We start from the raw sequence: 20,920 nt of genomic DNA on the forward strand, positions 1-20,920 counted from the left end.
ACAAGATTCTAGAATCCCAAAGAGCAGCAACATTCCACACAGAATCTAAAAGAATAACAAGATTCCGGAATCCCAGAGAGTAACAAGATTCTAGAATCCCAAAGAGTAGCAACATTCCATACAGAATCTCAAAGAATAGCAAGATTCCGGAATCCCAGAGAGTCACAAGATTCTAGAATCCCAAAGAGCAGCAACATTCCACACGGAATCTCAAAGAATAGCAAGATTCCGGAATCCCAGAGAGTAACAAGATTCTAGAATCCCAAAGAGTAGCAACATTCCCCCATGTCTTTCTCAATAACAAACTATGGACTTTTCCTCCAGGAACTTGTACAAACCTTTCTTAAAACCAGCTACGCTATCACCCTCCTAAATGTAGCTTGTGATGTCTTTGGGTCACTAATCAACCCCTGTCCTTTTCCTGCTGATTTTTTAAGCTTGTAAGCCACCCAGAAGGTTCATCCTTGATGCGGGATAGTAAAATTTGAATAAACTTGGAAACCTGGCACACCAACGCTTCGCAAAGTAGCCGTTGTTTGAACGCTCGCCACCCAACTGATCCTGCAAATTTTACTGGAGCGCATTATCAGGGTCCCTGCGATGGCCGAGCACAGAAGCACAGCTGTTAATTGTACCTGCACATCTGCCCTCCTGTCTGTCCTCAGAACCAACAGCATCAATCAGACGATATGAAGGGGAAGACATATACTAGCAGCGGGCAAGCTTTTCCCTTCTGTTTAGTCATTTTTTAGGGAAGGGAGAGGGGGGAGAGGACGCAGCCTTTCAAATGTTCTCTTTTCTTTGGCCCTTCTGCTGTTGTCGCTGGTTGTGCTGCATGACTCCTAAATCACGTTAGTGCCCTATGCCCCTCCCCCCCTTAACCACAGACACTCGGGCTTGGACCCCATCTTGAACAAATCCTGCTCTTCCCAGCCCTCTATTCCCTCCCCCAGTGGCAAAAAGAAATAGTTATTTATTGATAAAAATTTATACGCTGTAACCACAAACGTGGTTCATCCAATGGGGCTAATTTTCAGCAGCACTTAACAGCCCAGTTAGGATCCAAATGAAAACTGACTATTGGGGGAACGTTCAGGGCAGGATTCATTCTTCGAGGGCCCCTAGGCACACAAGTACACTGGGCCCCCTTCCTCGTTCTGACGCGCCCCGGCAGAAACAGGAAGCTGCGTCAGAGAGAAGCTTTGGGCAAGCAGCACCGCTTGGAAAATTATAGTTGGTGTTGCCTTTCTTACCCGCGTTCCTTGCTCATCTTTCTTTCCGTCGATGGGGGAGGGGGGTCCATTTCTAATCGGTCTGTCGATGGGGGGGCCCGTGTTGCCGATTGGGGGACCGCATTGCCGATCGATGCTGGGGGGGGGCCCATCGCCGTTTGAAAAATTTTTTTTTAAAAACCTCCGTCATCGGGCCCTCCTGACCATTTCGGGCCCTAGGCATGTGCCTACTGGGCCTATTCGTTAATCCTGCCCTGGGAACGTTCCAGAGTCAGCACTTGGCCAGTTTAGTGCCCATATTCAGCATTTAAGAGACCAGGGTAACCATATAAATAGGACTGCCTACGAGTGGCATAGAGGGAGGCATGGACTCTTGGTTAGAGTTTCCAGGGCGGCTTACAATCTAAAATACACTTCTCCCTCCAAATTCTCGGGTTTAGAACTCGCGACTTCGGTTATTTGCGAGTTTCTAAGCCCTGACCCACCCCTGCCTCCCGGACCTCTCCACACTGTACCTGGTGGCCTAGCGGCGAAGCAGGGCAGGAGCGATCTTCCTACGCTCCCGCCCCGGGCAGGGCCGTCAACAAAAATGGCTGCCGTGAGTTCCGGCTGTAGACTCATGAGACCATGGGAACTCGCGGCAGCCATTTCTGTCGACGGCTCTGCACGGGGCGGGAGCGTAGGAAGATCGCTCCTGCCCCGTTTCGCCGCTAGACCACCAGGTAAGGTGTGGAAAGAAATAGGAGGGTGGTGGGGGTGGGTCAGAGTCGGCCCTAAAAGTTATTCGTGATTTTTCCATATTCGCGGGCTGGTTCTGCTCCTAACCCCTGCGAATATCGAGGGAGAAGTGTACAGTAAAATGTTGGTTAAAACTAAACAAACAGCACCCTGAGCTTGTGAGTTTGATCCCAGCCTTGTGACTCCGGGGAAGTGACTTGATACTCCATTGACTGGTAGGGCTAGTCTCTGTTAGGGTGCTGGTCTTTGAACACAGGGCTGCCACGTGAATGGACTGCTGGCATGATGGACCACTGGTCTGACCCAGCAGCAGCATTTCTTTTTTTTCTTTTTTTTTTCAATTTTTATTAGAATTTTATAATAAAAACAATAACAATATAATCACCACAAGAACACCACTGTAGAATATTACAACCACTCGATATAGCCCACAGAGTAATCAGTGCACAATTATACCCCAATCCCACAACCCATCATATAATACAATATAATAAAATAAAATAACAAGAAAAGCATCTTATGCTCCCTACCTGTCGGGACAGATAGGGAAAATACTTAAAGAGTACCTGATTGCTATTCAATGAATTGTAAACTGCTTAGGGTGAATCCCTTCATGAAAGGCAATTAATAAAGTCTGAATTTAAAATCAAAAAGTCAGATCTAGCTTCACACAGTCATCCGTAGCCAGTTAAATGCTGGAAACTCAATGCTGAAGCCCAGATAGGGCCTGGCATATAATTTCTGAGCACAACTTTGACAGTGGGGCATTCACTCTGTAGCCCCTCAATACCTCTCCTCACTTATCTCCCCCTATGCTCCCCCCCACCCCATGAACTCCATTCAGCCGATAAGTCCCTTTCATCTGTCCCCTTCTCCTCCACTGCCAACTCCAGACTCCGTCCCTTCTTTTTTGCCGTAGGCCTGGAACAGGCTGCCTGAATCAATACGCCCTGCTCCGCCTCTAGCAGTCTTCAAATCCAAGCTAAAAGCCCACTTTTTTGAAGCTGCTTTCAACTCTTCCACTCACTGATAGATACCTATATTCATTGTATCATTCCTTCAGCTAAAAACTCCCCAACCCTGTTATGGCCTGTCCAAATTAGACTGTAAGCTCTTCTGAGCAGGTACCGTCTATTGAATATTAAATGTACAGCGCTGCGTTCACCTTTCAATGCTATATAAATGATAAATAGTAGTAGGAGTAGTCAACATAATGCTTAAGAACATAAGACTATCCATCAAGCCCAGTAGCCCATTCTCACGGTGGCCAGTCCAGGTCCCTAGTACCTCGTCAAAACCCAAGGAGTAGCAACATTCCATACAGAATCTCAAAGAATAGCAAGTTTCCGGAATCCCAGAGAGTCACAAGATTCTAGAATCCCAAAGAGTAGCAACATTCCATACAGAATCTCAAACAATAGGAAGATTCCGGAATCCCAGAGAGTCACAAGATTCTAGAATCCCAAAGAATAGCAACATTTAATGCTACCGATCCAGGGCAAGCAGTGGCTTCCCCCCATGCCTTAATCAAAAGCAGATTATGGACTTTTCCTCCAGGAACTTGTCCAAACCTTTCTTTTAAACCCATGTACGTTAACCACTGTCACCACATCCTCGGGCATTTAATTCCAGAGCTTAACTATTCTCTGAGTGAAAAAATATTTCCTCCTATTGGGTTTAAAAGTATTTCCCTGTAACTTCGTCAAATGTCCCCTAGTCTTTGTAATTTTTAACGAAGTGAAAAATCGATCCACTTGTACCCGTTCTACTCCACTCAGGATTTTGTAGACTTCAATCCTATCTCCCCTCAGCCGTCTCTTTTCCAAGCTGAAGAGCCCCAACCTCTTTAGTCTTTCCTCATACGAGAGGTGTTCCGTCCCCTTTACCATCTTGGTCGCTCTTCTTTGAACCTTTTCTAGCGCCACTATATCTTTCTTGAGATACGGAGACCAGAATTGAATGCAATACTCCAGATGAGGTCGCACCATGAAGCAATACAGGGGCTTTATAACCTTTTTACTCTTGTTTACCATCCCTTTTTTAAAATAATTCCTAGCATCCTGTTTGCTTTTTGGGCCACCGCCACACAGTGGGCAAAATGTTTCATTGTATTGTCTATGATGTCAGCTGAATATTGCACCCAATATAAATATGACAAACAGCAAGTGAACCCAGTACCTGGCTCATGACAGACACCAATTTCCACTCCCTACCGAGTTCCAGCTTCACTGATTTCTCACTAATTTCCATCCCAGTGAGTCCCCTCCCCCCCCCAGAGACCTCCTCTGTAAGTGTCTCTTTCACCTCCTGTTCAATTCTAAATCCTTTATGCTTTACATAACAAAAATAAAAGTCCTTTTTTCATCTGTAAGCTTCAGGAACATACAATGAAACCTGTTCCAGAAATAAAATTGCAAAAAAACATTGTAAGCAGATGGAAAACGGATTTTAAATAGACAGAGGGTTGCTTCAAAAATAAAATCAAAACTCAGTGGAAGAGAGGACGCCTACCTTTCTGTTTTTTTTTCAGCCCCACTTTGCGCTGCAAGAGCAGGCATTGACAGGTGGCTTTGAAAGATGCCTGACTGGGCTGCCGAAGTCTGTTTGTGTCTCTCTTCTCTTGAGCCGGCCTCATTAGTGGGTGAACCATGGGTAGCCTACTGGTTGAGGCAGAGCCAGGCAGCGTATGTTTAGGGTTCCCGACAGAGAAATAATGAGCAGTTTTAGAGAAGGTAGGAAGTGTGTGTGAGCAGGGTCTTCGGAAATAGCAAAGGCTGAACTCTTGCAAGGTAGATGTGCTTAGGTGGGATGCTGAGACCGTCTCGAATTCCTTCTTGGAGGCTTAACTGAGCTGTTGTTGGCACGATGCAAGCTGTGGCACTGTGGCATGGCCTGCGGTGATTTTCTAGAGCATGATTTCAGCCATGGCTTCGTCTCCAGCTGTAACGGGGAAAGGGAAAAATCAATGAGCGGCCTGCTGGTGGCGTCCGGCACCCCTTAGAAGCCACAGGAGGCCTGAAGATGTGGGACAGCCTGCATTTGAGTAACTCCCCCTTGCGGAAGCTGGGAAACTAGGGTTACCATATTTGTGAAGACAAAAAAAAAAGGACACATGACCCCCCCCCCCCACCTACTTCCCATCCTCTGTACCCTTTTAGTGCTTCTTGTTCTCTCTCCCTGCCTCCAACCCTCTTCTCCCAACCCTGAAATGTCCTGTCAATTAAATTGTAAGCTCTTCTGAGCAGGGACTGTCTATTGTATATTAAAATGTACAGCGCTGCGTACGCCTTTTCAGCACTATAGAAATAATAAATAGTAGTATTAGTAGTAATGGGTGCCTGTCTCTCTCTCTTTTCTTCTAACCCCCTTCCCCTTGAGTACTCCCTCTGTCCTTGTAATCTTCTCTACTGCTATTTCTGTCACTCCCGTCCCATCCAGCACTACCCTACTCCATGCTCTTTTCTCTAGTACTCTCTCCTTTTTATAATGCTTCACCAGCCATCCCTCCTCCCTCCCTCCATACTCTTTTCCAGACCTCCTTCATGCTGTTTCTCCCTTCCTTTCCCTCTTTTCCAGCCCTCCCTCCATGCTGTTTCTCCCTCCCTCTCCCTTCATCCATGCTGTTTCTCCAGCCCCCCTCCATGATGTTTCTCCCTTCCTCTATCCCATCCATGTTTTTCCAGCCCTCTCCCCCTCCCTCCTTCCATGCTGTTTCTTCTTCCCTCTCTCCCTTTATCCATGCTGCTTTTCCAGCCCTCCCTCCCTCCATTCTGTTTCTCCAGCTCCCTCCCTCCCTCCATGCTGTTTCTCCCTCCTCTCCCTTCATCCATGGTGTTTTTCCAGCCCTCCCTGCCTCCATACTGTTTCTCCAGCTCCCCTCCCTCCCTTCATGCTGTTTCTCACCCCCTCCCCCCTTTCCCTCCTCCAACACTGCTTCCCCTCAAGATCTCTCTAGATTTATTTCCTAAATAGAAATTACAAAATGTAATAATTCTGTAATAATTACAATAATTTTACTCTGATTATCCTTAAGAAATATATTGTACTTTTTGCTATTTGTATTTTGTACGTCGCTGATTGTCCAGCTGTCTTCAATGTAAACCGCCAAGAAGTCGTTGGATTGTGGCGGTATAGAAGAATAAAGTTATTATTATTATTATTAGCTCCCAATTTTCCCACCTACCTCCTCTATGGGCCCGGCCATTGCAACCAAATCTTCAGGCAGCCGGCAGCAACAACAAGGTGAGCCTGCTACATCCGACCTGCCCCAGAAGCTGCCTCTCTGCAGTGACTTCCTGTTCCCATGTAGGCAGGACTTGCAGAGAGACAGCTTCTGGGGCAGGCCGGTGGTAGCAGGCTCACCCTGTTGCTGCTGCCGGCTGCCTGAAGATTTGGTTACAGTGGCCGGGCCTAGGGAGGAGGTAGGTTGGGGAGTTGGGAGAGCCAGCTAAACCTGGACAGACTCCCCCATTTGAAGAAAAAAAATGTCCAAAAAAGAGGACAAGTTGGAGTCTCAAGAGACTCCAAGGAAAGGGCAGATGAAGGTGAAATGGATAAAATAGTGGCACCTGATAGTTTGAATGTGTCACAGTTTTTGGAGTCATCTAAAGACATAATAGATAAGTGAGCAACTCTTCTCGTGACCTTCAAGACAGAGCTTGATAAACAAGATATTTTAAAATTATATTTTCTGAACAAACAAGAGAGGTTTTGTGTTCAACGGGTGATAATTTTTCCGGATGTCTCCAGACAAACTCAGTTTAAAAGGAAACAGTTCCTTCAGCTAAAGTCTAAGGTTTTGGCAGTTGGAACTACTTTCTTTTTGAAATTTCCATGCAAATGCCTGATCTCGTATGGAAGTGATAAATATATGTTTTATGATCCAGCCCAGTTGGAAGATTTTATTAAAGAGAAACCTTTGTTGAAAGTTTAATTTCTAGTAATGATTTCATTTTTGGAGGATGATGTATAATATATATAAATGCCATTTGCCTGTTCCTAGATAGTAGACAGATAGATTTGATGTTTTAGTTTAAAATACTGGCGATCAGCGATAATGTGGATTAGGACACGGTTGATTAATTTTCTTATATATTTTGTTGTTCCTTATATGGAATATGTATTTTTGTGGTCATTCATGAATGTTTGTTACTCAGGTATTTTAATGAATAATCAAATAAATAAAGAATTAAAAAAAAAGAAAAAAAGAGGACGTCCAGGGTTTCCTGGATGTCTAGTAACCCTAACCAGAGATTGTCCTGTACCCTCTCGCTGACACGGAAACGTTTTCTTGTCATGTTTTTATAACTAGTTTAATGGGGAGGAAGGTGGATGCAATACATGGAAATGTGAGTCTGGTTCCCCCCCCCTCCCCCAGAAGTCACCGTACTTGATCAAAATGCATTACAATTCAGACTGGATGAAGCGAGGTTAGCAGACTAAGCCAGTTGTACACTTCTAGTGGAGCACATCACGAGCTCGCTCTACGCACCGTCAGGCTTTTGAGCGTCTCTCTCTCTCGCTATCTACTTTCTGCACCTGTTTGTTTAGAGAGCTGGGCCATTATCCGTTGGCTTACTCTTTTCAGGATTGCTTACTTATCTCGTGTGCTGTCTTGGGCTGTCAAGGTCTTTTCTTCACCGGTGAGCCTTTTGGCTAGTGGCCATATTTAATTTGCAGTAAATCTCGGTCGATGCTTCACTTCTGCTGACTCAACAATTCAAATCTGTTCAAACTGTATTTAGATGTTTTGGGCTGTGTTACTGGAATCGGGCCCAGTCCTGTGGCGGTTTCTTAATTCTCTGTTCTCTTCCCCTTCCCTACTCACATCGCTTCCTTGCCTAGGTTGCTGATGAGCTGCGTTGCTTTGAGAGGTCTTTGAGCTTTGAACTAAATTCAGGTGATGAAATGCCCTTGTCTAGGAGTGGAGCGATTCATGGGACTTTAATTGGGATCTCATACTGGAAGAGCTAAGAAGGTTGTATGACTTTCCGCCAGCTGAGTCAGGATGTGTGGGCAGGATCCAGTTCCAGTCATACCCCCATGTTTAGATGTTCCAAAGCAGATTGCTCTCTACAACTACAGTAGACTCTCAGTTAACCGGCACCCATGGGGATTAATAGATGCCGGATAAATGTAGTTTCTGGCTCCTTAAGAGTTACTATTAAAAATAGGCCTAACTAATACTATACCTACGTCCCGTTTTGAGATCACCTGTCCCGTTGTCCCCATGCACAGCTTCAGGACGCCGAAATGTCCCGTTTTCAGAGAGACCGTCCCGAAGCTGTTCATGGGGACAACGGGGCAGGCGATCGCAGAGCCCGGGATTTCTCCAATGCAGCTGCGACTGCACAAACCTTTCCCCCCCCCACCCCCCCATGTCAATTTTGATGTCGGAGAGGAAGTTTTGGGCCAGCCAATCGCTGCCCAGCTGGCCCGGAACTTACTCTCCGACGTCAAAATTGACGTCCGGGGGGGGAAGGGGAGAAGGCTTGTGCAGTTGCAGCTGCACGCACCTGTTGCTGCGTCAACTTGGAGAATTCGGCCCCAGCACCACTGGCGGTGGCGGCTTTTGGGGGAGGCAGGGAGAGAGAGAGAGAGAAAGCACAGTCGGAAGGAAGTGCAACCAGACAACACCATGAAATCACCAGACAACAAAGGTAGGAAAAATTATTTTATTTTCAGTTTAGTGATCAAAATGTATCAGTTTTGAGAATTTATATCTGCTGTCTATATTTTGCACTATATTAAACGGGGTCCAGGGAGGAGCCGGGAGGGGGAGGGGCTCAGAGCATATTCTTTACTCACTCTTTGAACAGTCTTCAAAAGAAGATCAGTTTCATTAAAGAGACACTTCCTTACTGGAAGGTATTACAGTCCAGCCTCCTTTCTAAGGCTGCTATTTGCTGAGCCATCAATGTCCTCCTTTCTCTTCTGCTGACTCATTTAGTAAGAAGGTTGTATCTCCTGGTGGTAACTCCTGTTTTTGAGAGCTTCTGATGGGTCAAGGAAGTTAAGAGCCTTGGGGTCATTTTCAAGCAGATCTTAGGATCTCAGGGACCTGGCTGGGGTAGTCAAACCGGTTCCTGAGATAACCAGAGCCAGATCATTAATGGCCTTATTTGAATCAGAATGGGAATGAATGGCAATTATCAGCCCATGTACCCATGCAAGATGTGATGAAATGTGGTCCCTCATATGCCAATCATGCAGCCTCAGGCTACAGTGTTCTGGGGAAGCCGTGATCACCTCAGGGTTTTGATGGGCGTTGGCCTAATCCAGGTAAAATCAACTGAAGTCGCTAAAAGGTGGTTCTCAAAACGCCATCTCTATCAGTGTAGCATTTATAATTGAAATTATCTAATCTAATCTGGTATTTCTGAGTTGCATTATAAGAACCTAAGAATAGCATTACCAATGGTCCATCAAGCCCAGTAGTCTAAACACCCTCAAGGCGACTTACAATATCTCGAATTACAGAATGAATATATTACATTACTAGTCTTTAAGCCCGTTAGATTAACGGGTGCTAGAACATATGTGTGTGTGTCTGTCTTTTTTTCTCTCTCTCTCCTTAGCCGCTTTCTTTCTTTCTGCCTTTCTTTTTCCTTGGCTGTCCATCACCACCCCTTGCCTGCTCCCCCTGTCCATTTTCCCTTCCTTTTACCTCCACTGTGTCCACCACCACCCCTTCACTGCTCTCCTTATGCAGCAGCAGCCCTTCTCCCTTTGTTTTACCTCCCCCCTGTCCAGCAGCACCTCTTTCCTTCTCCCCCTGTCCAACATTAGTCCTCCGTTATTTTTTCTTCACCTCCCCTGTCCATCAGCATCTCTTTCCTTCTCTCCCTGTCCAGCAGTAGGCATCCCTTCCTTTTTTATCCTCCCTCCTCCTTCTTATCCCTATGATACTCTTACCTTGCTCTGCCCCTGATCAGAGGTTCCCGACAGCTGCCCAGTTGCACCCATTGGAAAAGTTCACACTGCCGCATCCCGCACCCCTCCTGACGCGGCTCCCGCTGTCCTTTCTGTCTGTCTCTGTCCCTGGCCCCCTTTGCCTGTCTGTCTTTCTGTGTATCTCCCTGACCCTGTGTCTTTCTTCTTTCCTTTCTGTCTCCCTTCCTCCCTCTGTCTGTCTGTCCAAAGCAGCATTCCATCCCCCTCCCCCCACACCAGTTCCCTGTGCACCTGCCCCTGTGTCTTTCTTATTTTCTTTGTGTTTCCCTTCCTCTCTCTGTCTGTCCAAAGCAGCATTCCATCCCCCTCCATTTCCCTCCCCCCACACCAGTTCCCTGAGCACCTGCCCCTGTGTATTTCTTATTTTCTTTGTGTTTCCCTTCCTCTCTCTGTCTGTCTGTCCGTCCAAAGCAGCATTCCCTTCCCCTCCCCCCCCCCACCAGTTCCCTGTGCAGCAGCATTAGCGTTTCCTCTACCCGCCCCTGTCCCTTCCCCTTCCCCTTCCCGCGGGCCGGACTACAAAGGTGGTGATTCCAGCAGCGCTTTTATCAGTCTCCACACGTTGCTTCGGGCCCTTCTGCCCTGATTTACTCTGGCACGTCCCTGATGACATCATCAGAGACGCGGCAGAGCAAATCAGGGCAGTAGAAGGGCCCGAAGCAGCGTGTGGAGACTGATGTACACGCTGCTTGAATCACCATTCGGACCCGCGGGAAGAGAAGGGGGTGGGCGGCAAAGGAGAAACGGAGATCGGCGGCGGCGACAGGAGAAACGGAGAACGTCGTCTGGCTGCGGTCCGGCTTGTGGAGGCGATCGGGTGGTGACGTATTCGCGCGCATGCGCACTCCTTCGGCCACAGACCTACAGCGCACGGAACACGAAAATAGGACTGCGCATGCGCGAGTTAGCCTTTTATTATATAGGATAGTCATTTGAGGAGGACAGAATTATGAATAGGGTAATAGAGATGAGAGAATGGAAGTTGTTTGATTGTATTGAGTAGAGGGTGGGATATAGTTGTCTACGGTGTGTATGTTTTCAAAGAAGACAGTTTTTAATTTTGTTCGGAATCTGTTATAGAATTATAAAATTGCAAAACCAACAAACAATTCAATGTGAGAGTTATTTATTTAAAGTTCTTGACGCTAAGTTTGGGTAACTAACAACAGTGAAACTAAAGCAGGTGGAATAGAATTGCTAATCAATGCGATGGATGAGCTTGTTTTTGAGTGGCTCAAGCGAAAACGCATTTCATCATTCACCCTTTGCAATTGTTCTCTTTTTTTTTTCGATTTAATTTCGATCAAAGCTGAAAATCCAAGTTCGCAAAGATAAGAGGATTGCTTTGTTGCTCAAGCTAGGATAACGACTGCATAAAAATGAAAAATGACTTGCCGTTAGTTTTCAAGGACCAATCACGTCAAAGAATGATGCTTGTCCGGGCGGTTGTAGCCTCACGCACCCAGACGCTCATAACATCGACCGACTCTTGTGCACATGACGTACATGTCATCTAGTCGAGTGTATACTTATGAAGAGAATTTTTAAGAATAAAATTTTAAAAAGAAAGTAAAATTCTGGAATCTCTTCGGGGCACAGTTTCCCGGTTTCGGATTTTTCTGCAGCTACTATGGAAGTCCAAATTCCAGACTGTGTTTCCGGTTTCTGTGCTTGCTCATTTCTGGGGAATGAAGCCTGCTCAGAATATCAAAGAGAACCTGCAGCTCATCTCCTTTAAAATGAATCCCAAACCTCACTTTTTTTAATCTGGTTTTTATGGCGACGTTGCTGATCTACACAGAAGGAAATGAAAGTCTATGAGATTGCTTTTGGGATGTCTGTGTGTTTTTTGTGTGTGGATGTGTTCTCCTAATAACTCAAATGTGCACAGCACATTTTCAGTCCATAATCAGGGGAGTCATGAGGCGTGACGTGAACTGTTTTTAGATCCATGGACATGCATGGATCATAGATAGGTGGGATTCACCGTTTGTGAATTGTTGTGCTTCAGAAATCTCAGATAAATGCAGTTTAAAAATATGTTTGTGTTTTTTCTTGATATAAGTATTTTCATGCTAAAAGCAATTAGGGCTCATAATTGAAAGAGAAAAACGTCCAAAAACCAGCCTAAGTCGGCACTTGGACGAACATTGTCAAAATACATCCAAGTGCCGATAATAAAAACGGGTTTTGGACGTATTTCTAAATGACCCAGGCCTTCATAGTGCCGCTGAAAGACCATAGCTAAATGGGGCGTTTCAGGAGGAGTGTCGAGGGCGGGATGTGGGCCGGCTTAGACTTAGTCGTACTGCATGTATAACCGAAAGGGTTAGGGACTCATGGAGAGGAGGCCCCATGCCCATAAGCCCCTGTAATCACTGCATTGATACTTAAACATGTGCACTCCCCTATACACCCCCAAAACCCTTTTGTACTGACATATAAGTGGCTCCTGCAGCCAAAAGGGCTATTGGGGTGGTAGATAAGTGGGTCTAGGGGATTCTGGAGATGGTTTGGGGGGCTCACCATGACCTATAAGGGAGCTGTAGTGAGGAGAAGACATGGCACCCTTTTTGTGAAGTTCAGAGCAGTGCCCTGTAAGGTACCCCACTATTTAGGTGCCCTGTCTGGGTGTTCTGTCAATCACTTTGCAGACCCCTCCCACGTCCAACAGGGCTTGTTCTAGGCATTTTTCACTTGGACGAAAAGTTGGACGAAAATGTGGTATAAAGATGGATGATTTAGTGACTTGGACAATGAGATTAGCAGGACGTATACTTAGACGATTTTCGAAACAAAAAAAAATTTTGATGTATTTTTTTACTTTGGACGACGTACGACTTAGACAAAAACTGACTTAGACATTCCTTTCGATTATGCCCCTCCACGGATTATTTTTAGTGCATGAATATAATTGAGCGAGTGATGGGGGGGGTTCAGTGCTTTCCTCACCGCCCACCGAACTTGTTTGGGAGGGGACACTGAGATCTGCACAGATGAGGCTCTGGCACTGATTTTTCCATCCCTTATTTTGTTTTTCACTTAGACTGCTTTTCTCTACTATCAATCCCGTGTGGATTTTGCTGAAGCAGCCGCTGTGTTCACAGATGTGAAAAATTATATTTTTTAAATCTCCCAGGATGACCTTTCAGGGTGAATCCCCAGGCCGCCAGCTCTCTAGGGGCTGTTGGAACCAATAAATCTTGTCATGAAGAGCAGAGAAATTACAGGAAGACCTTTGAAGGCTTGAAAATTGTGGAAGTTAGTGTATGACTCAGTTTGAGATTATAAACTAATCTTCTAAGTAAACCCCCCCCCCCCCCCCCAGACGTTGTCTGAATGTTTATGTTTGTCTGGGATCTGCATTCCAGGTCTCGTTCTGCACTGACCTGATGCACTTTCGGGCCTTTCCTACATCTCTGTGGCATTAATCTGTTCTCTGTGCTTCCATCCTTGTAATAAACACAATAAAACCCCCTCCGGATGTGCAGACTCAGCATTAAGAGACACGTTCGCATTTTTGGGGTGTTTTCACTCGTTCATTTCTCTGCTCCTGACACTGGTTTTTCTCAGCCTTTGTATTTTACATTTGCTTTTGGTTCCTGTAAAAACACCCCTTTATTTTCCCCTGTTTTCACTAAATGAGACTGAGGGTTAGAGGGCTCAAGAACTTCTGGGAAACCCCACTCAGCTATTTGTTATTATTCAGTTTCATTTCAGTTTTAATTTTAATTGCCTTTTTTCCTTTTCTCTTCTTGGTTTTTATTTTTCTTTCCATCTCTTGCCTTGGTGAAAAGTGCACTGTCCCTGGTGTGTTCTTTTTCCTCTAATTTGTCATCTCTCTCTCTCTCTCTTCCCCTGTCTCCTACTGTTTTTCCCTCCCTTTCTCTCTGTCTCCTGCATCTCCTAATATGTCAGTTTTTAGAGGGTTTTTTTCTGCATACGTGCAGTTTCAGTATTCTTCCAAGGCACTATCCTTTTTCCTAATATTCCCTCCATTCCTGCAATTACATTAGTGATGCTGAAAGGCATCTGAGGAATGTGACAATTCAACTTGCCTGACTGTCGGGGATGTGTTACTCCTGGCAGAATACTGCAAGGGCAGAATTCCTCACCCCCTCAGGATGCATAGAATTCTGCATATGTGGGGAAGGAGAAGTTGCCGTACAGTGAGAGATTGGAGAAGCTGGGCCTCTTCTCTCTTGAAAAGAGGAGACTGCAAGGGGACGTGATCGAAACATTCAAAATACTGAAGGGAATAGACTTAGAAGAGAAAGACAGACTGTTCACCCTCTTCAAGGTAGGGAGAACGAGAGGGCACTCTCTAAAATTGAAAGGGGATAGATTCCGTACAAACGTAAGGAAGTTCTTCTTCACCCAGAGAGTGGTAGAAAACTGGAACGCTCTTCCGGAGGCTGTCATAGGGGAAAACACCCTCCAGGGATTCAAGACAAAGCTGGACAAGTTCATGATAAACTGGTGAGACTGAACTCATTTGGAGCACTGGTCTTGACCTGGGGGCTGCCGCGTGAGCGGACTGCTGGTCAGGATGGACCATTGGTCTGACCCAGCAGCGGCAATTCTTATGTTCTTATGCAGACACAGGCAATAGAGGAGGAAGTGACTCGTTGTACGGCGTGTCACTTCCTCATTCTGTGCCACCTTAGACCTGACTGCTTATGTGAACCACTATCTGGTACTTGCAGAATTTTGCCAGGAGTAATGTGTCTACAATATATGTGTGTGTGTGTGTTTTGTCTTGAATAGTGTGAGAGAAGACTCTTGCTTTATAAGCAGGAGAAGAGAGTTCCAGAGTGAGAGCGCTATGACTGAGGAGATGGACTTTCTGGTGGTATCGTAAAAGATTTCTTGGATGGAGGGGACAACAAGCAGATCTTGATAATCTGAACGCAGCGTTCAAGGAGGATTACATAAGAATTGTTATGATATTAAGAAGTTCTTTAGGAATAGTTTGAACATTTTCTAATCTGCTAAGGAGGAGTTGGTAATTGCAGGAGGAGTTCGGAACATGTCCGGTTGGGTTATATTGGTTTTATGATACCACCATCCAATTAATATTCAATATGAAAAAATTCAATCATGTTTCAAGTTTCAAGTTTTATTTAGATTTGATGGTTCGCTTAATAAATTCTAAGCGAATTACATTACAGTTTAATTGGGGTAGAACAATTAATTAAAAAAACATAAAGAAACAGGGACAATACAGACTAACAATGCAGACAAAACTGGAATAATTAGGAAAGAACATTAGGGAATAAAAGTTACAAATCTGTTATTTCCCTACTGGGAAGAGAAGAAAACGGTGAAGGATGGGAAAAAACACTAGGGATGGGGTATAAAAAGAATAAAGACTGTTCACTTTTATTATTTTAAATTTTCTTGGGAAAAAATTCCTTTTTAAAGATTAAAAGAAGCCTTGAAGAGAAATGTTTTTAGATTAGTTTTAAATAAGGTGAGGTCTTTGATGTTTCTGATATATAAAGGGAGAGTATTCCAAATAAGCGGCGCTTTGACTGAAAAAATATCATGGCGTCTAGTTCCTATTATTTTTAATGAGGGGACCATGAGTAGCTCTTGAGTATTAGATCGAAGAAGGCGGCTTGAAACGTGTGGAATTAATAGACGATTAATAAACTGAGGTTCATTAGAAATTAATGTTTTGAATACTAATAATGCGATTTTATATGTTATTCTTTGACTAATGGGTAGCCAATGATATTCTATTAAATAAGCAGTCTCATGATCGTATTTCTTCCCGTGATGGATTATTTTTATAACTATATTTTGTATTATTTGTAAACGTCTTTGTTCTTTATATGTAATGTTTAATAACAGTGAATTACAATAATCTAGTTTGGAAATTATAAGAGAGTGAACTAAGATATTTAAGGATTTTGGCTCTAGGTACTTTGACATTGAGCGAATTAAACGCAGACGATAAAAACAACTTTTAACTATATAGTTAATATGCTCTTGATAAGAAAGTTTGGTGTCGATTATTGTACCTAATATCTTAAGTGATGTTGCTAATTCAATAGTCATATTGTTAATCGAGAAAGGGATGGATAGTTTTAGGTCCTGTCTTGAAGGGAAGTATAAAGCCTTTGTCTTGGATATGTTTAATGCAAGTTTGTTTAGTGAAAGCCAATTTTTGATTTTTTCTAATTTTTGATTAATTTGAAGTATATCATTAGGATTTTCTGGATTAACAGCGTGTATCAATTGAATGTCGTCTGCATGTGCTGAAATATTATCAAATACTGCATTGGCTGCCAATAGAGGGGAGAATTTTGTTTAAGTTTGGTTATATAAGAACATAAGAATTGCCGCTGCTGGGTCAGGCCAGTGGTCCATCCTGCCCAGCAGTCCGCTCACGCGGCGACCCCTAGGTCAAAGCCCAGTGCTCCAAATGAGTCCAGCCTCACCTGCGTACGTTCCAGTTTAGCAGGAACTTGTCCAACTTTGTCTTGAAACCATGTAGGTCATATGCAGAATATACATTTTTTTAAATAAATAAATTTATCAATAGAATTCGCCCCACACGGGACTCGCAATTTTTCTTATTTCCTTCTATAAGGGGATGTGTTTGCAAACGATTTTTAATAGAAGTTTATCGTATCAGGCAGGTGTATGGGACAAACATTTTGGTGATTTTGTATTAAGCTCTAACATGTATTTAGCATTCAGAAAATAGCTAAAAACATGTTTGTTTGATAAATTTTTTTTTTCCCAGGGATTATAATTCACTGTGAATGTACTGTAAGATTTTATTTTGTTAATGGCACAGAACTGAGAGGTAGATGCAGTATACAAGTACATTGTTATGTTATGTCAATGGCTCATAATTGCAAGGGAGCGAACCCATGGTGGCGCATGGGCAGGATCTTGCAAGGCTGGGCTTCCAGTTCCATGCATAACTAGGTTACAAGTGCCCCTATGATCATGTGACCCCCCTTTGCTGTGAGCTGAGCATTGGCTCCCGGTGGAGTATCCCATTGTTGTCTTCAAGATCACTCATAGAGGTTCACCTCAGTTTAAGTCATCACATCTTTGGCCAGGTTCTGCGTTCTAGCCAAGAATATGTATTGGCGGTCTCTTCAGTCCAGAACATCTCATCGCGTACATTCCAGAAGTTGAGATGTTCAACATAGTAGGGCTCGTGGTCCGGAATGTTCTTCTTAGATCACTATGCGTTGAGGCTTCCCTCTTTCTTCATTCAAAGTGCATTTCAACATGATACAGTTGATGCTATAGGTGGACTGTTGCTGACCCTGGAGCCTACTGAACACTTTTGGACACTGCAGACTTGGAGAACTTTGTCCCTATTAATAGGTTGTATTTCTATTTGCTCTGCTAAATTTTATATTAATGTATGCTAAATTGATGGCCTTAATTTAGGTGGTTAATCAAATGTGTTACCGTGAACTATGATCCCTGACAGATTTGGGTGCCGCACTTATGCCAACTCTGTGGCTGGTGTAGTTGTGGATATGTGAATATGGACATATTAGGGGCTTGATTCATATTTTCAAGATCGCTCAGCAAAAGTAGTGTTTAATAATTCAACATCTAATAATTTTACCAATTCATTTGGAATTCCACAAGGCTCGATTCTTTCACCACTTTTATTTAATATCTTTTTAGCCCCTCTACTGACACTTAGTCAATCTATTGGATTTTCAACATTTGCATATGCAGATGACATACAACTGCTTCATCCTTTAAATCCATTAGATTCAAACGAAATAACAATCATAAATAACAAGTTAATGCAAATAAGTCAGTGGCTCAAAGATAATATGTTAATGCTAAATCCAACAAAATCTTCAGTGATATTTTTCCCTTGGAAAAAGGATTTAAAAGAACAATTTTCATCTCAGATATTATTAAATAATATCCCCCTTCAACATGTAGATAAAACAAAAATATTGGGAGTAACCTTGGACCAAGAACTAAATTATCATAATCAAATCAGTACAGTTGTCAAAAACTGTTTCAATAAACTGCGACTTATTAGATCAATTGCAAAAGTTCTCAAACCAGAAGCACTTAATATTCTCATCCACTCTCTGATCATTTCTAGGCTAGATTATTGTAACTCTTTATACTGTGGAATAACTCATAAAGAAATAAGAAGATTACAAATAATACAAAATACAGCCATTAAAATTATAACAAACTCCAAGAAATAAGACCATGTTACTCCGCTTTTACAAGATGCACACTGGTTACCAATTATACATAGAATTACATTTAAAATTGCATTACTAACATTTAAAATCCAACAAGTACACGCGCCATTATTTCTAGATAGACTATTAATCCCTTATTCTTCGTTAAGGACGCTAAGATCAACACAACAAAATTTACTAACTATCCCTTCATTAAAAATAATTGGGACAAGACGAACAACTATATTTTCAGTACAAGCACCTCAACTGTGGAATAATCTACCTATTTATTTACGTAACGAAACATCACTAGACAAATTTAAACATGGTTTGAAAAGCATTCTTTATAGAGATGCATTCAATACATAAATAGATAATGATAATAAACACAATATTTATCCTTTAGGAATCAAATATGCAGAACATCAACATAGAAATTAAAAGAGCTCTTTTAATCTTACATTTCTTTCTTTTCTATCAAAACATCTTTTTTTTTTTCTCTCTTTCTCTCTTTCTTTCCTTCATTACTTTTCTCACCTACCCTACCCTTATGTATAAACCTTAACTGTTAAAAATGTTTTTGTTTTTTTTTAAATTGTAATTCCATTTTTTCTTTACCCACTTGTTTCAGTTTGTATTAATAATACATAATGATTTGTTTGTATAATTTTGTCCTATTTGTATTTGTATTTGTCACCCTAGTTTTTTTTATTGTACATTTCAATTATGTAATACGCATTGAAATATTTGATATTGCGTAAAATCAAAATCTAATAAACTTGAAACTTGATAGGACGCTGGTCTCGGCAGCTGCCCAAGAAGCGGCTAAAAATTGCACACCGGCGTCCTATACATAATCGCGTCTGTCTTAAAGAACAGACGTCTTACACACACACACACACATTCTCTAATTGGTGCCCACGTCACCAGCACTGGTTACAGAATTGTGCCTTCCTGATCACAAAGATAGGCGGCTCAGCCGCCTATCTTTGCCGAGGGATCCCTTGCCATCAGCTGATCGCAGCAAGGGAATCCCCGATCGGCTGAGCCGGCAGGACTCCCCAAAACTGCTGTTTCGGGGAGTCCTGCCGGCTCAGCTGATTGGGGATTCCCTTGCCAAGTTCAGCTGAGCCAGCAGCGGCGTCTACTTATAGGATGAAATGGAGGCCAGCATTTTGCAGGTCTACATTTCAGGCGTCTCGCAGCTCTAGGGAGACGGGCAGGGCCACTTCCGGGTGAAACCACGCCCAGCTTTGGGCAAGTTTGTGCCTGTACGCATCTCCCTAGACCCACGACAAACGCCTACAGGGTAGGCGTCCTGCCTTGGGGATTTTTTTTTTTTTTAAACGTGCATCCCGATTGGCTTGCGGACAGCGGTAGAACACCTACCACCACCTACAATCAGGACACCCATTTACAGAATCAGCCCCTAAGCACCCAAAACTACGTCAAGCTACTGTTCTGTAGTGGAACCTAAGCGTCCAAGTGCTGTTTTAAAAGAGGCTTCCGCCACGTGTCCTCAGGGCATCTAAATGGAGGTACCCAGTTGTAAAATGCCCCTGGCTGCAGCCGTAGAAACTGGTGAGCAACTAGAAATGGACTGGACAGAGGGTCCCTGCAGGGTCTACTGGGAGCTTCGAGCTCTTGGGTCAGAATGAACCAGTCCTGGATTTGATCACTCATGTCTTTGACATTGTGCCTTGGTCTGTTCCAGCCAGTGGTGGCTCTTTCAGGACCTCTGAAACAATTGGACGAAACCCCCTCTCCTCTCGTTGCTTAGCCATGCCCAGTAGTATAAAGCAATTGGGTTGCACCCTCCCAAAAGAAAGCTTTTAGGGATTTAGAGTCCTCTACTGCAAAAGCATAGAACGAGAAATGGCCAAATGTGGAAGTGAAAAGAAAAAAAGCTGGGGTTACCATAAAAGCTGCGTAATGCCAGCTACTTGGAACGATTCAAATTTTATTTCTTATCTCTAAATCTGAACCATCAATGTTAAAGTCTCTCATCTTTAAACCTTGAGTCATTAATGTAAAATCCTCTTGCTGTGAGCCGCATTGATGCCATGTAGAAAGTTGCAGGATATAAGAAGTTGCATTGTATTGCAAGCCTTCGTCTACTCCTGATGGAAGTGAAAGTGTGGTCTTGGGCTCCCTTTAATGTTCTTTGGTGATGTAACTGTCTGAGCAGATGTCGCAGCTGAAGTGCCTGCGATGTCTGGCCTCTTGCCTCAGACTTCCTACTTTTCCAGTTTATCTCTTTGAAGTCTCTGATATTTTCCAGATGTTGGAGGCCCTGCAGATCCCATTGCTCCCACCATCATTATCCCACCTAGAAACACCAGTGTTGTGTCAGGGACATCTGAGGTGACCATGGAGTGTGTAGCAAACGCAAGGTAGGTCTGAAACAGTTCTCTCGTACATCAATACAAATTTTAGCATGTTGATATTGGCGATCAGGAAGTGAGCCTGCCAGCAGTGGCAGCGAGGGTAGGAGGTGCCTGCTCGGCTACTTCTGCACCCTCCCCACACCACACTCACGCCTTCCCTTCCCACCCCTGTACTTCTTTAAATTTTCACCAGCGCGAGCAGCTTCTGAGGTTTCCAAGTTTATTTAAGATTTGATGAGTCGCTTAATCAAATTTGAAAGTGATGTCTGTTGCTCGTGCCGGCATTGGCTTTCTCTCTGATGTCACTTCCTGGCCCATGACTCAGAAGTGATTTCAGAGGGAGCCAAGCTGGTGTGAACAGCAGGCCAGAGTAGTTGCTCGCCATGGTGAAGATTTAAAGAGCTACGGGGGCGGGAAG

General features: G+C 43.7%; 1 protein-coding gene across 5 annotated transcripts in view; it reads left to right on the forward strand.

Annotated features, from left to right (window-relative positions):
- Positions 1-20,920, forward strand: part of SDK2 (sidekick cell adhesion molecule 2) — a 635,450-nt gene that overhangs the window by 475,992 nt on the left and 138,538 nt on the right. For all 5 annotated transcript variants that reach the window (XM_033961165.1, XM_033961161.1, XM_033961163.1 and 2 more), the window contains exon 6: positions 20,397-20,508. In XM_033961165.1, coding sequence (XP_033817056.1) covers positions 20,397-20,508 — 112 coding nt within the window. The remainder of the gene's footprint in view (positions 1-20,396; positions 20,509-20,920) is intronic.

The sequence above is a fragment of the Geotrypetes seraphini genome, chromosome 10 (genome assembly GCF_902459505.1).
Source record: "Geotrypetes seraphini chromosome 10, aGeoSer1.1, whole genome shotgun sequence".
Lineage (NCBI taxonomy): Eukaryota > Metazoa > Chordata > Amphibia > Gymnophiona > Dermophiidae > Geotrypetes > Geotrypetes seraphini.